The sequence below is a fragment of the Aquarana catesbeiana genome, linkage group LG06 (genome assembly GCF_042186555.1).
Source record: "Aquarana catesbeiana isolate 2022-GZ linkage group LG06, ASM4218655v1, whole genome shotgun sequence".
Lineage (NCBI taxonomy): Eukaryota > Metazoa > Chordata > Amphibia > Anura > Ranidae > Aquarana > Aquarana catesbeiana.
In genome coordinates this window covers 366,472,174-366,484,106 of record NC_133329.1, presented here as the reverse complement: position 1 = coordinate 366,484,106, position 11,933 = coordinate 366,472,174, and the positions used below count along the sequence as shown (strand labels likewise).

Sequence of the window (11,933 nt, the reverse complement as noted above, 5' to 3'; positions counted from 1 at the left end):
GCGGGCCTGATTGGACCTTCCAGTCTCTTCTATGGAGCGGTGGATTTCAACAGACAGATGGTGGTCCTATTCCCCATTCGTCCGACAGATTGGATGGAAATGGACAGGCAGTCTATTTCCATCCAATTGCCCCATAGAAGAGACTGGGACTGTGTCCGTGTCCACTCTCTATAGTGGAGTGGACACAGAGAGATCTCCCGCTGAGCAAGTGGACTCCGCTTAGCAGAGGCACCCATGTGAAAGGGGTCTTAGAGAGCTATAGCCTGCCCTGTTAAATATAAAATCCACATCCCCCTGCTTCTGTAGATGGAAAATTAGGAATACCAGATTTCACCAGTAAATCTTGCTCTAAGGATAGTCTGGAAATGCAGATTTTGATCCCAGCAAAAATGAAGAAAGGACTCGCACTGTGGGTCAATTTTTTTTAAAGCATAAAACACTAAACGGATGAGAAATGGCATCAGAAGTTTTTATTGAGCTAATGTAGCTCAAAAGTGATTTCCATCCTCTGCAAAGTGGCCATATGCTGAACGCAGCTGCTATCTGGTGCAATCAGGAAATGCATGCTGAATTCCAGTCTGTGCTCGCCCTTATTCACAGCTCAACACGCTCTCAGCATCTCCAGACCAATTCTCTGCTGCTTAAACTGAGCTCCATTCATTTATACAAGACAGCGGTGAAAAAAATTATATAAAAAAGGAGGGATAATATACTTATCTATATAAAAGGCCAATAGCATTTAAAGTTCATATTCTCATTTAATTATATTATAGCTTCCTTCAAGGCCACAATAAGCGAGGTGAAGTTCCACCAGAAAGTTGAGGGTCTTGAAGTCCACTGTTCACTAGCAGCCATTTTAAGCTCCGAATATTCAGCCTTACCATTTGCAGGAACCAGTTTTACCACTAAAACATGTCAATTGCCACCTCCCTGTCACTGGGTACTAGAACTGGCATAGGCTGCAGTCTCAAAATATGGGTCTAACGCACAAAATGGCTAAGACCTTGTCTGGTACAAGACACTGGGTGAACTAAAATAAACATCTTAAAAAGAACAGCTTACATTAGGATAAACATCTCTATTTTTAATATTTATATAATTATTTGAAAGGACACATGTGGGCTACATTTAGTTAGGTATCCATTTTTTGGACCAGGTCAATGAGAACATTGCTGAGGTACAAGGTTCCACAAATATCGGTGCATATAAAACACGTCTGCCTTGCTTGTTTTTACCTTGGACATCTCATTGGGTACCAGGCTAGGTTTTTATATTTTGGTATAATGCAGATCCCTCTCACAAGAATGATTACTTTAGCTGGCATTTGGACACCATTTTCTGGTAACTAGTCATACTGTATTATATCACAAAAAAGGCTTAATCACACCAAGCAGGCTTTAAAAATATTTGTATGAATTTAAATTAAAGGGGTTGTAAGAGCTCAAGGTTTTTTACCTTTATGCATGAAGGCAAAAAAAGCTCTGCGAGCCCCATCTTGATCCAGCGATGTGTATGAAAGCCTCAGCTCTTTGGGACTCACTCCTCTTTGGCTCCCACTGCTGTCAATTACAGCCAGGGAGCAAACGAGGAAAGAGGGGGTGTGGTCGAGCCACAGCTTTGTGTGTGAATGAACACGCAGAACAGCGGCTCAGGAGTAAGCCTGCCTTGGTGTCCCCAAAAAAAAAAAAAAGGGAACCTTTAAATATCACTTTAAGGTACAGTTATTTACATAACTTCAGCACTCAAATCAGGCCATAAACATATTTGTACATGTTTAAATTAAGGTGCAGTTATTTGCATCACCTTTTTGCACATTGGGGTATAATAATGGGAAACAAATGGAAAGGCTTTCTCAGACAACGCAGCAACCAGATTCATACTATTATTTTTCAGCGGTCAACCACAAATGCAGGTCTGAAGCCAATGTTGGTTGCGGTCTAGAAAATACGGCTTCCATCAGTTTTCTAATGGCTTTTGTACAAGGGCTTTGCTGTCAAACGCTGGTTTTTGTAGTTTTTGGCTGGGTTCACACTGCCGTACAGAGCGGCTCACAGCAGGGGTCTGGCGCGTCCCTGTTCAATGTTTCAGGGCTGAATTCGGACCTGAAAATGCACAGGACTCTTGTGCATTTCGCTCCGGAGATGTATGAGCCGGTGTCTTGTCAAATACAGTCCCCTATCATATAGTGTCCACCCTGTACTGCGCAGGCGCAGTACGGAGGACAAACGAGACGCCGAAAGTCTCCGAAGTTTAACAGCTGATCATCAGCTGTACACGGCGCCTGCGCTGTTATTCTCACCCTATGTCCAGGTTCATTCCCTACTATCCAAGTGGACATAGAGTGAGAATAAATAGTTGCCGAGCGCAGCGAGGCCGTGCCCGAAGCGTGGCGAGCGAAGCGAGCCCGCGAGGGGCCCTCTTACACAGCCATCGCTAAGAAGTGCCGAAGCGCCGTGTACAGCTGATGGTCAGCTGATCAACTTCGGACACTTTCGGCATCTCCTTCTGCTCCGTACTGCGCAAGCGCTGCGCATGCGCAGTACGGAGCGGACACTATCCGATAGGAGGACAGTATATGTCAGAACACCGGCTCCATTGAGAGCTGGTCACAATCTCCTGACATGCGGGGGAAATCTGCATGCAATTCGCAATAATGTAAACCCAGCCTAATGCAGCAGTGCATAAAAAACACGCATTTAGATGCAAACCACAAAAAAAAAAAAACACACACAGGAAGCTGAACTACTGAGTTACATGGAAAACTTCGAGTTGCATTTCAAATGCAAGACAACAAGGTACATGTACACAAGCCTTGAAGTAGAACTATAGGAAAAAACTTTTTTTTTTTTCATTTTGGATAGAGTAAGGGAGGGTTATAACCTCTGTTGGTTTAGGTTTTGCCATCTGTGCCCCATTGGGGAAATTTACCTTCACTAAGGATAAACCCCTGCAAATTAAAGGAATTCCTTGGGGGTCCCAGGTCACCAGAACTAATGTCCCCATTGGAAGATATCCCCTCTATTACTTTTCTGGGGGCAACCCAAAAGTTGGGATTTTCTTTTACTTTCAGTAATAATGGTAAACAGGGCAAATAGAGAAGATAAATCTCCCCAACTGGGGCACAGACAGCAATACAATCTGACAGGCGTTCTAATCCCTCTCCACTCTATCCAAAACTAAAGAAAAAGTTTTGCATTTAGTTCTACTTTAAATAAAGCCAACTATTAGTAAAAGTAGAAAAAAATAAATGCAAAACACTGTATTGAGCTGGTATTAGAGACCTGTGCACAGCAGGTATATTATGTGTCTTTATCATAACCTATGAATTCAGCATTTCTGTTCCAGCTAGTACATGAGAGATTCCAAATATAGCATTAAGTAAGGAGACAGAGCTTACAAATACAAAATACATAACAAATTATATGCTTGTCACCATAAAAATACAAGATGGAGTCTGGATACAAATAGGGTATCACGTAGTATCAAAATGATCTCATTAGCGAAAGTCTTTTTCGTTTTTGATATGCAGGCAGTATGTACATCAGTCCAAACATGCCATGGCTTCACAAGACGCCACATTCCGAACTTCATTGTTCTTAATATATTACAAGCAAAAGCAGGGGGAAGCTGAAGCCCTTTCTCTTAGTAGTGACTCCCAAGAGTTAGGAAGATACTATCAGGACAGATCAGACTATCTCCCTGGCCAATACTGGACCTCAACTTTATTATATTTAGGCTATAAACAACTAATGAGAAATATCTTTTTAGTGCACCCTTTGCAAAACACAATGGTTATATCACCTAGCCAATCTCCAGTCAATGAAGAGTAGAGAGTATAAAAAAGTGCTGATGGAGTGGAAAAAAAAAATATATATAGATAAAAATCTGATTTTTTAAAAAGTTATTCCAGGGTGTGCAGCATTCTAAATATACAGATTCCAACAATATCGTGGGCTTTGGCATAATGTGAAAAAAATAAAAATAAACACATTCACTTAAACACACATTTTCTTCCTTTATTACTCAATAAAGGAAAGACTTTTTGGAGCAGAATTCCTAACTGGAGAGCTTGCTCACTCTAAACATCCATGAATATGTGAAATCACAGAGGCGCCAATCAGCACTCTTGGATCAGACGCCGACTGAAGTGTCTATGGGTGCCTTCGGGAATAGCCTTGCCGTGCCTGCTCACTCGCTGCATGCTTGCTGCAACATAACAAATGCACTTGTACATGCACACCTATGGGAAAGTAAAACATAGCATCAGCTATAAATTACCATCTACGTTTATGGATGACTGTGCTTTCTCTATACTTGTTCTTGGTTTGTTATGTTCATTCAAAACAAGGTAAGCAAAATCCAGTTGTCAGCTAAGCAGTGTAGTGATGTAACTGGAATTAGTTTGATGAAGAACACAGCACTTACTACTGATTTTTACTGGGAGTATCCAGAAAACACACTTTAAGACAAGTTGACTGTGAATATATCAAATATATGACAGGTTCCCTTTAGTGACAAAAGGTGGGGGCAGGACTTACTTAAAGGTGGGGGCAGGACAGGGCTTAAAAAAAGGCTTGTACCAGCCTTTTGCTAAGGCACTGTGCATAGACTCTGTCTTTGGCTCTTAATTGCTCCCTCTCCCATGTCACAGCATATCATAGCATATACGAAAGCACTGTATAATTTTCTTCGATCAGTGTTGTTCAGTAGGCTTCGATACATTGATAGCACCCCTATTGTCCCAAATGGATAGAATTATATTTTTCCCCCACTGATGGAAGGTCAGCCAATAAAAAAAAAAAAAAAAAGGAAGGAAGGAAGTGAAAAGAGATAAAGTTGATTTTTACACAGCGATTTCACAGCTGCTATCTAGGGACTGCTAGTACTATGACATGGGGAAGGGCAAAAATAAAAAGAAGTTTTCAACAGCCTCCATGCACAGGTACTGGTAAATTTAATAGCAAGATGAATGACATGGGTGACTTCATGCAGGGCTTCACATAACCCGTCCAATGCATTTTAAAATCCTTGTGACTAAAAAAACAGTGCTTGCCATGTCTACCCTCCCTTCTCCTTTGCCACCTTTCACATGGTTCCAAGTTAATTTAAGGATTGTTGGACATTCTTAAAAAGCACCCAATATATAATGCTTTACTTGTACTTTCTTTCCTTGCAATTGAGAGAGCAGCTACCATGCAAAAGCACCAAAAACTTTCTAATAAACAGTATCTGTGCCACTTGCTCCACTACTTCCTCCTAAATGAAAGCACTGCTTACACAAAGCAAAGCCAATAAAGTTTGCATTGCGGGAAATTAGCTTTTCTATTGGGCTCAAACCAACTCCGCTATATGACATGCTATGGAGAAGTGGCTGTTACAAACCTCTCTATGTTTGCACCAGCAATCACAGTAATATATCTTCCACAGAAATGGTTGTACATTTAAAAAAAAATGTGGTTATGTTATATGGCTGTGTCAGAGAAATGGGGCTTAGCAGGGTTATTTTATAAAAAGAGAACCTATATAATTTTAAAAAATCTGCGCTTGGTTGTATAGTAAGAAAATAGCAGCAGCCACCTAACTGTGCTACCAGTTACTAAACATTACAAAACAATTCATAAGCAGCGCTAAAGTAAACCGGGTCAAAAATGTGAAGGTGCAATTGTGCAAACAAAAAACATTACAGGCATAAATTAAATTGGATTCATGTCAGCACTTTCAAATTTTTGACCAGATTTACTTTAGCGCTGTTTATGAATCATTTTGTAATATAAAGAGAACCTGTCCTGAAGCAAAGTACCTATGTGATAAGTCTCAAATGCAAAAGGCTGGGACTCCCGAGCCTACGCTTGTTACGGGGGAGGCAATGTTGTTGCCTCAAAACAGTCCAAGCATAACTTTCACCCGAGGATTTTCATAAGGAATTTTTTCAAGAGGAGGGCTTTTCCCTTCGTGCCACGTTGCAGGCAAACAGAAGTCAGGCTAAGGGCATTAAAAACATAGTCAATTCTTCTTTAAACAAGAATTTCTCACTGTACGTAGGGGAATCAGCCAGACAAAAGAGAATGTGCAGAAGGAAGAGCAACAATGAAAATATTTAAACTGCTTGCCCCTTTAAGTCTTTTAGCTGCATAAAGTGCTACTTAAAAGCTCTGCTATTTTTAAATCTCTTTAATCGAACCAGTTGGCAAATCTCTGCCACTGTAATTTCTACATAACCTTTTGCAGCTGGAGCGGCTCAATACAAGGCGGCACTAAATCAGCCTAATGGTCGCAGGAAGCTCCTGTAACTGCAAATAAAAACAAGTGGCATGTGCGTCCGTGAAGGGGAAACAGCGGGCTTGTATTGTTGGAATCTTGCACCTGTTCATGGTCCATTTTACGTGAGAATACCCCTTTTCTAATATGTCTGCTACCGTTATTATGGGGTTATGACTTAAGAGGCTTGTGACTGACATAAGGATAGCCTTAGAGAGGTCTATGAGGGTATCAGAGTCTCAGAGTAGAGGCTGCTGGTAGTAATTTGGGGGCTGTTGGGGGATTGAGTGTAAAGGGGCAGCTGCTGAGTAGGCAGATGCCGGAGGCAAAGCAGATGTAGTGTTTTGATATGCTGCCATATCTGCCGACATTCCCATTGGCTGGCTGTAATTTGCTGCTCTGGGACCTGTGGTCTGGTTTAGGTATGGCGGGTTTGAGCTTGCTTCATGACCAGTGCTGAAAGAAGAAAAAGAATTGTTTTAGTAGCAGAATATTTAAAGTCGATTGCTAAAACAGCTGCCCAAGAAGGCATTTCCCTTCGCTTTCCCCCATCACTTCCTGTGTGTTCTTCAAGACAGGAAGTGAAGGGGAATCTTCTAAAAAAAAAAAAAAAAAAAAAAAAAAAAAAAAGCCTTCAGGAGTTTTAAAGTGGTTGTAAAATCAACATGAAGAAATCCTATAATCCGCTCACGGGACCTACTGGAGCTCTACTCCCCCACTCCGAGCACTGGAGAGGGAGGGGCAGAGAGGAGGAGAGCAGCGGGAGGCCACATGAGCACCCAGCGGTGCTGTAAATAAGGTATTTATCGCAATAATTTTACACCAAGATACACACTGCACATGGTATAATCCTGTAACACAACACATTACAGGATTTCCTAATGTTAATACTACAGACTCCTGTGCTGACAGGCAGGGAGGGAGGGAGGGAGGGATGGACGGGGGAGAGAGGAGAGCAGTGGATGGCGGAGGCTCGTAAACTGACCACGGTAATCAGGGCTCAGCAGCCATGATCATCGTGGTCAGCACAGACAGGGGGTAAATGACACAGTACATGCACTGTGCTGTATACCATGCTTTTAAGGATCAGGATATTTTTATTTTTTTCCTTTTTTTTTAGGGTTACAACCACTTTAAAATATTTTGTCCTCTTCTCTGGCTTTAGATACTTTTTACCTCTTGATGGGGCTGCAGATAGGGAAACCTCATGTAAATATACAAATTACAAACTATAAATGAAAACAAACTTTTAAAAACGTAAAACACGAGCGATCTCTATTAGTAGGGCTGACTTTTTTTTTTGAGTTTTCACTTGGCAAAATGTGCCATTTTTGCAACATGTATTGGAGTCGAAAGGGAGGATGGCACTACGGTAATTTGAGTGGTTTCTTCAAGAGTTCAATGGACTTTACATGGCTCCTGGTGGTTATGAAACCTCCTTTAAATGTTTTGTTTTAATTTCTTTAAAGTTTGTTTATTAAAAGTCAGCAGCTACAAAAAGTGTAGCTGCTGACTTTTACTAAACAGCCACTCACCTGTCCCACGATCCAACGATGCGCTCACCCGCACTGTGTTCTCCCTCAGTGGTCCCAGCATCTCTACTATGGGCACCTGGCTGTGACAGCTTGCGGCTTCACAGCCGGGTGCCCACTGCGCATGCAGCACTGCGCTGCGCTCTGTGACTTGTCCGAGAAGTCTTCTAGGACCTGTCGTGTCCAAGAAGACTTCGGGAGGGAGAGCTTCCGCTTCCGAGTACCTAAGACGACCGGAGCAGAAGTGAGTAGGTACCTGTCAAAAATCGGGTACCTGCTCCCCTCCTCCTCCCCAAAAGTTCAGTTTCAAACAGGAGCTGGGGAGGAGGCCTCAAAGTGGAAGCTCCACTTTTGGGTGGAACTCCACGTCAATAGTATTTCTTAAAATATTAGGATCAGCATTTCTTCCTTCAGAAGTAGGAAAAGGTAGTCCAGCTTTCGCACAGGTCACTCGGCCTGAGTCATTAGCAGTTAAAAGCAGCCTCAGCTGGATTCATCCAAGCCATGCCCCCTCCATGATTAAGCCCTGGGCTTAATCATGTTGAGGCTGCTTTTACCTGCTAACCACTCGGGTCGGGTAAGGTGTGCAGGTGCTGGGCTATCTCTTACTACTTCTACAGGGTGCTATGAGGCTGGATGAACCTTTTCCCAGTCTGCAACGCCGCCAATCAGCGTCATCCAATTCATCAGACCTTGTTAGCCTGAGTGGGAGCCACTAAGGCAGGCCACAAATGGTGTGAATTTCTTCCCATGGTTGCAGGAAAAAAAATGTGGGCGATTCTCCCTTCAACACGGACAGTGTTGACAGGGGAATCAGTAATGGTCTTCTCCCAGCAAGGGGGGGGGGGGGAAGCCGTCCCCACCAGGAGAAGACAGTGAATATTGCTGGGGATATAGCAGCCACTAGCGATCATCGCAACAGAATCCGGCAGGCTGGTTGAACCCAAGTTGATCGATCAACTTGGTACATTCAGCCTGCCCTTTAATGGTTCGAATCTTGGCCGGTTCAGCGGGATGCGAATCGTGTATGGCTGGCCTAAGTATTTATTGTGGGAAAGCCTGGAGGGCAGGGTCTTTGTCAGGATGAATGGGAGTACAGGCCAGTTAAGACACAAATCCTGCTCCAAACTTTATCTCAGGATGCATATTATGTGGGCTGCCCTCCTCTAAAATTAATATACAAGAACCCTGAAAGATGTTAACACTGCTAAGGCCTCATGAAGAAAAAAAAAAAAAAAAAAGAAGAAGAGGTTACCTCAAGTAAGGGGGTTGAGCTGCTTGAGTGGTGACAGTGGAGTTCATATTCGGTGGCAGAGATCTCAGGGGTCCAATTTGGTCAGGGTTCATGCTATAAGCAGGGTGTACCTGGGGTATACCATGTACCATATAAGTAGCTCCCGGGGCTTGACCAGCATAACCCTAGACAAAGAAAATTGTTAAAAATTAAAATATTCAAACAAAAAAATAAAATACTCATATTATATATATATTAGATCTATGTACAGTATCTCACAAAAGTGAGTACACCCCTCACATTTTGTAAAAATTTTATTATATCTTTTCATGTGACAAGTAGTGAGTGTACAGCTTGTATAACAGTGTAAATTTGCTGTCCCCTCAAAATAACTCAACACACAGCCATTAACCACTTGCCGACCGCCGCATGACGATGTACGTCAACAGAATGGCACGGGCAGGCGGTTGGTCCATTGCAGGAATGATTTGTGCTGAGGGGGAGGCCACCGATTCATGGCCACCCCCTCGTGATCGCTCCTGACGAATGAGAAGCTTCCTCTGCTTCTGAACTGTAAACAGAAGGAGAGGAAGTGATGTCATCTCTCCTCGTGCAGCCTTTTCGTTCCGGAGAGAGAAGACATCAATGTGAGTTACACCAACACTACACTAACACCAGTACACATAGGCACATAAAACCCCCCCAATCACCCTCTGCACCCCCAGTCACAGTGTCACCGATTGCAGTGTTTATTTTTTTACTGATCACTGCATTTGGTGTCATTTGTGACTGTTATAAAAGTGTTAGGGCAGTTAGTAGTAGGCCCCTTAAGGTCCAGGGTACCCCCCTAATAAACGTTTAACCCCTTGATCACCCCCCAGTTAACCCTTTCATCCCCTGTCGCCAGTGTCACTAAGCGATCTTTTTTCTGATCGCCGTATTAGTCTCACAGGTAGGTGTTTAGGTTCACCGACAGCTTTTTATAGCGTCAGGTACCCCCATATACTAAGTAAAAGGTTTTAACCCCATGTTTGCCCCCTAGTTAACCCTTTCACCAGTGATCACCGTATATGTTTTACGGGTGACGCTGATTAGTTTGTTTTTTATACCTGCCGTTTATTATCCAATAAAGGTTTAATCCACCTGATTGCCCGGCGGGTGATATCAGGTTTTAGGGTAAGTTGGGGTCTGAGTCGCCCCAGGCAGCATCAGATTAGTGCCAGTACCGCTAACACCCACGCACGCAGCATACACCTCCCTTAGTGGTATAGTATCTGAACGGATCAATATCTGATCAGAGCTATATTAGCGTCCCCAGCAGTTTAGGGTTCCCAGAAACGCAGTGTTAGCGGGATCAGCCCAGAGACCTGCTAGCACCTGCATTTTGCCCCTCCGCCCAGCCCACCCAAGTGCAGTATCGATCGATCACTGTCACTTACAAAACACAACACACATAACTGCAGAATTCGCAGAGTCAGGCCTGATCCCCGCGATCGCTAACAGGTTTTTTGGTAGCGTTTGATACAGTTGCTGACAGCCTAGGAGCTTTTCTACCTGTGAGTCTCACTAGTGTACCAGTAAATTTAGAGCCCTAAATGGCAAATCGAAGGTACACTAGTGAAGAGGCCTACACGTTTCTGAGCATATCAGATAGTGAAAAGGCAGTCACTCATCTGTCAGATTCAGGCTCAGAAAACGATCCTGTAAACAGCAGCTCCATGACAGATAGCTCTGACGATGGAGTTGTGGTCTCTGCCAAGTTCAGGTGTACCAGACCCAGATTTTCTTCTGCTGTTGTTGTATGCTGGTCAGTACATCGCCGCTAATCCCCAGTCTTCCCTTGGAAACCAATTACGGTTTTTGAATTTAAGACCTTTCTGGGCCTATCCCTCGACATGGGCATAACTAAAAAGAGCGAGTTGCGGTCATATTGGTCCACTGAACCAATTCACCATATGCCCGTGTTCTCTGCCTCCATGGCCAGGGCACGATACGAGCAGATCTTGCGGTTCATGCATTTCAACAACAATGAACTCTGTCGTCCTTGTGGAGACCCTGGATACGATCGGGTCTACAAAATTCGCCCCCTCGTAAACCATTTCAACGAACATTTTGCAGCCTTGTTTATTCCCCATCAAGTTTTCTGAGTTGATGAGTCCCTGATTATGTTTTCTGGCCACTTGTCTTTCAAACAGTATCTTCCCAGCAAGCGTGCCAGATACAGGGTCAAGATGTATAAGCTCTGTGATAGGACCACAGGCTATACATGTAGTTTTATGGTTTACAAGGGAAGAGATAGTCATGTAGAGCCGGAGAACTGCTCAGACTACATAGGGAGTGCTGGCAAGATTGTGTGGGACTTGGCGTCACCCTTATTCGGAAAGGGGTACCATTTGTATGTGGACAATCATTACACGAGCGTGCCACTTTTTAATCACTCGTTTAATCATCAGATTGGTGCATGTGGCACAGTGTGACCTAGGCTTACCCCAGGGGCTTGTAGATTCCCGTCTTAGGCTGGGGGAGAGAGCCTACTTGAAGTGTAATAACTTGCTTGCTGTGAAGTGAAGGGATAATAAGAATGTTTTCATTCTGTCCCCCCTAATGCAGACACGACGGTCCAAATTCCTACGGCGACTGGTGTTGTGGAGAAACCCCTCTGTGTCCATGAATACAACCTTAACATGGGAGGGGTGGACCTCAAGAACCAGTTGTTGGCGCCGTACCCAATTCACCCGTAAGGCCAGACGCTAGTACAAGAAAGTGTCTCTATACTTATTTCAATTGGCTTTGCTGAACGCTCATGTGCTATACAGAGCTTCAAAACGAACTGGATCCTTTCTTAAATTCCAGGAAGAGATCGTCAGAGCCCTTCCGTTTCCAGACGGTGCTCCACCTCACCTTCCCAA

At 43.6% G+C, this 11,933-nt stretch overlaps 1 protein-coding gene across 1 annotated transcript in view; it reads right to left on the bottom strand.

The window, feature by feature from the left end:
- Window positions 1-738: 738 nt before the first annotated feature.
- Window positions 739-11,933, bottom strand: part of STAM2 (signal transducing adaptor molecule 2) — a 79,890-nt gene continuing 68,695 nt past the window's right edge. The window contains exons 13-14 of the mRNA XM_073634154.1: window positions 9,046-9,209; window positions 739-6,714 (exon numbers count right to left, since the gene is read on the bottom strand). Coding sequence (XP_073490255.1) covers window positions 6,498-6,714; window positions 9,046-9,209 — 381 coding nt within the window. The 3' untranslated portion in view covers window positions 739-6,497. The remainder of the gene's footprint in view (window positions 6,715-9,045; window positions 9,210-11,933) is intronic.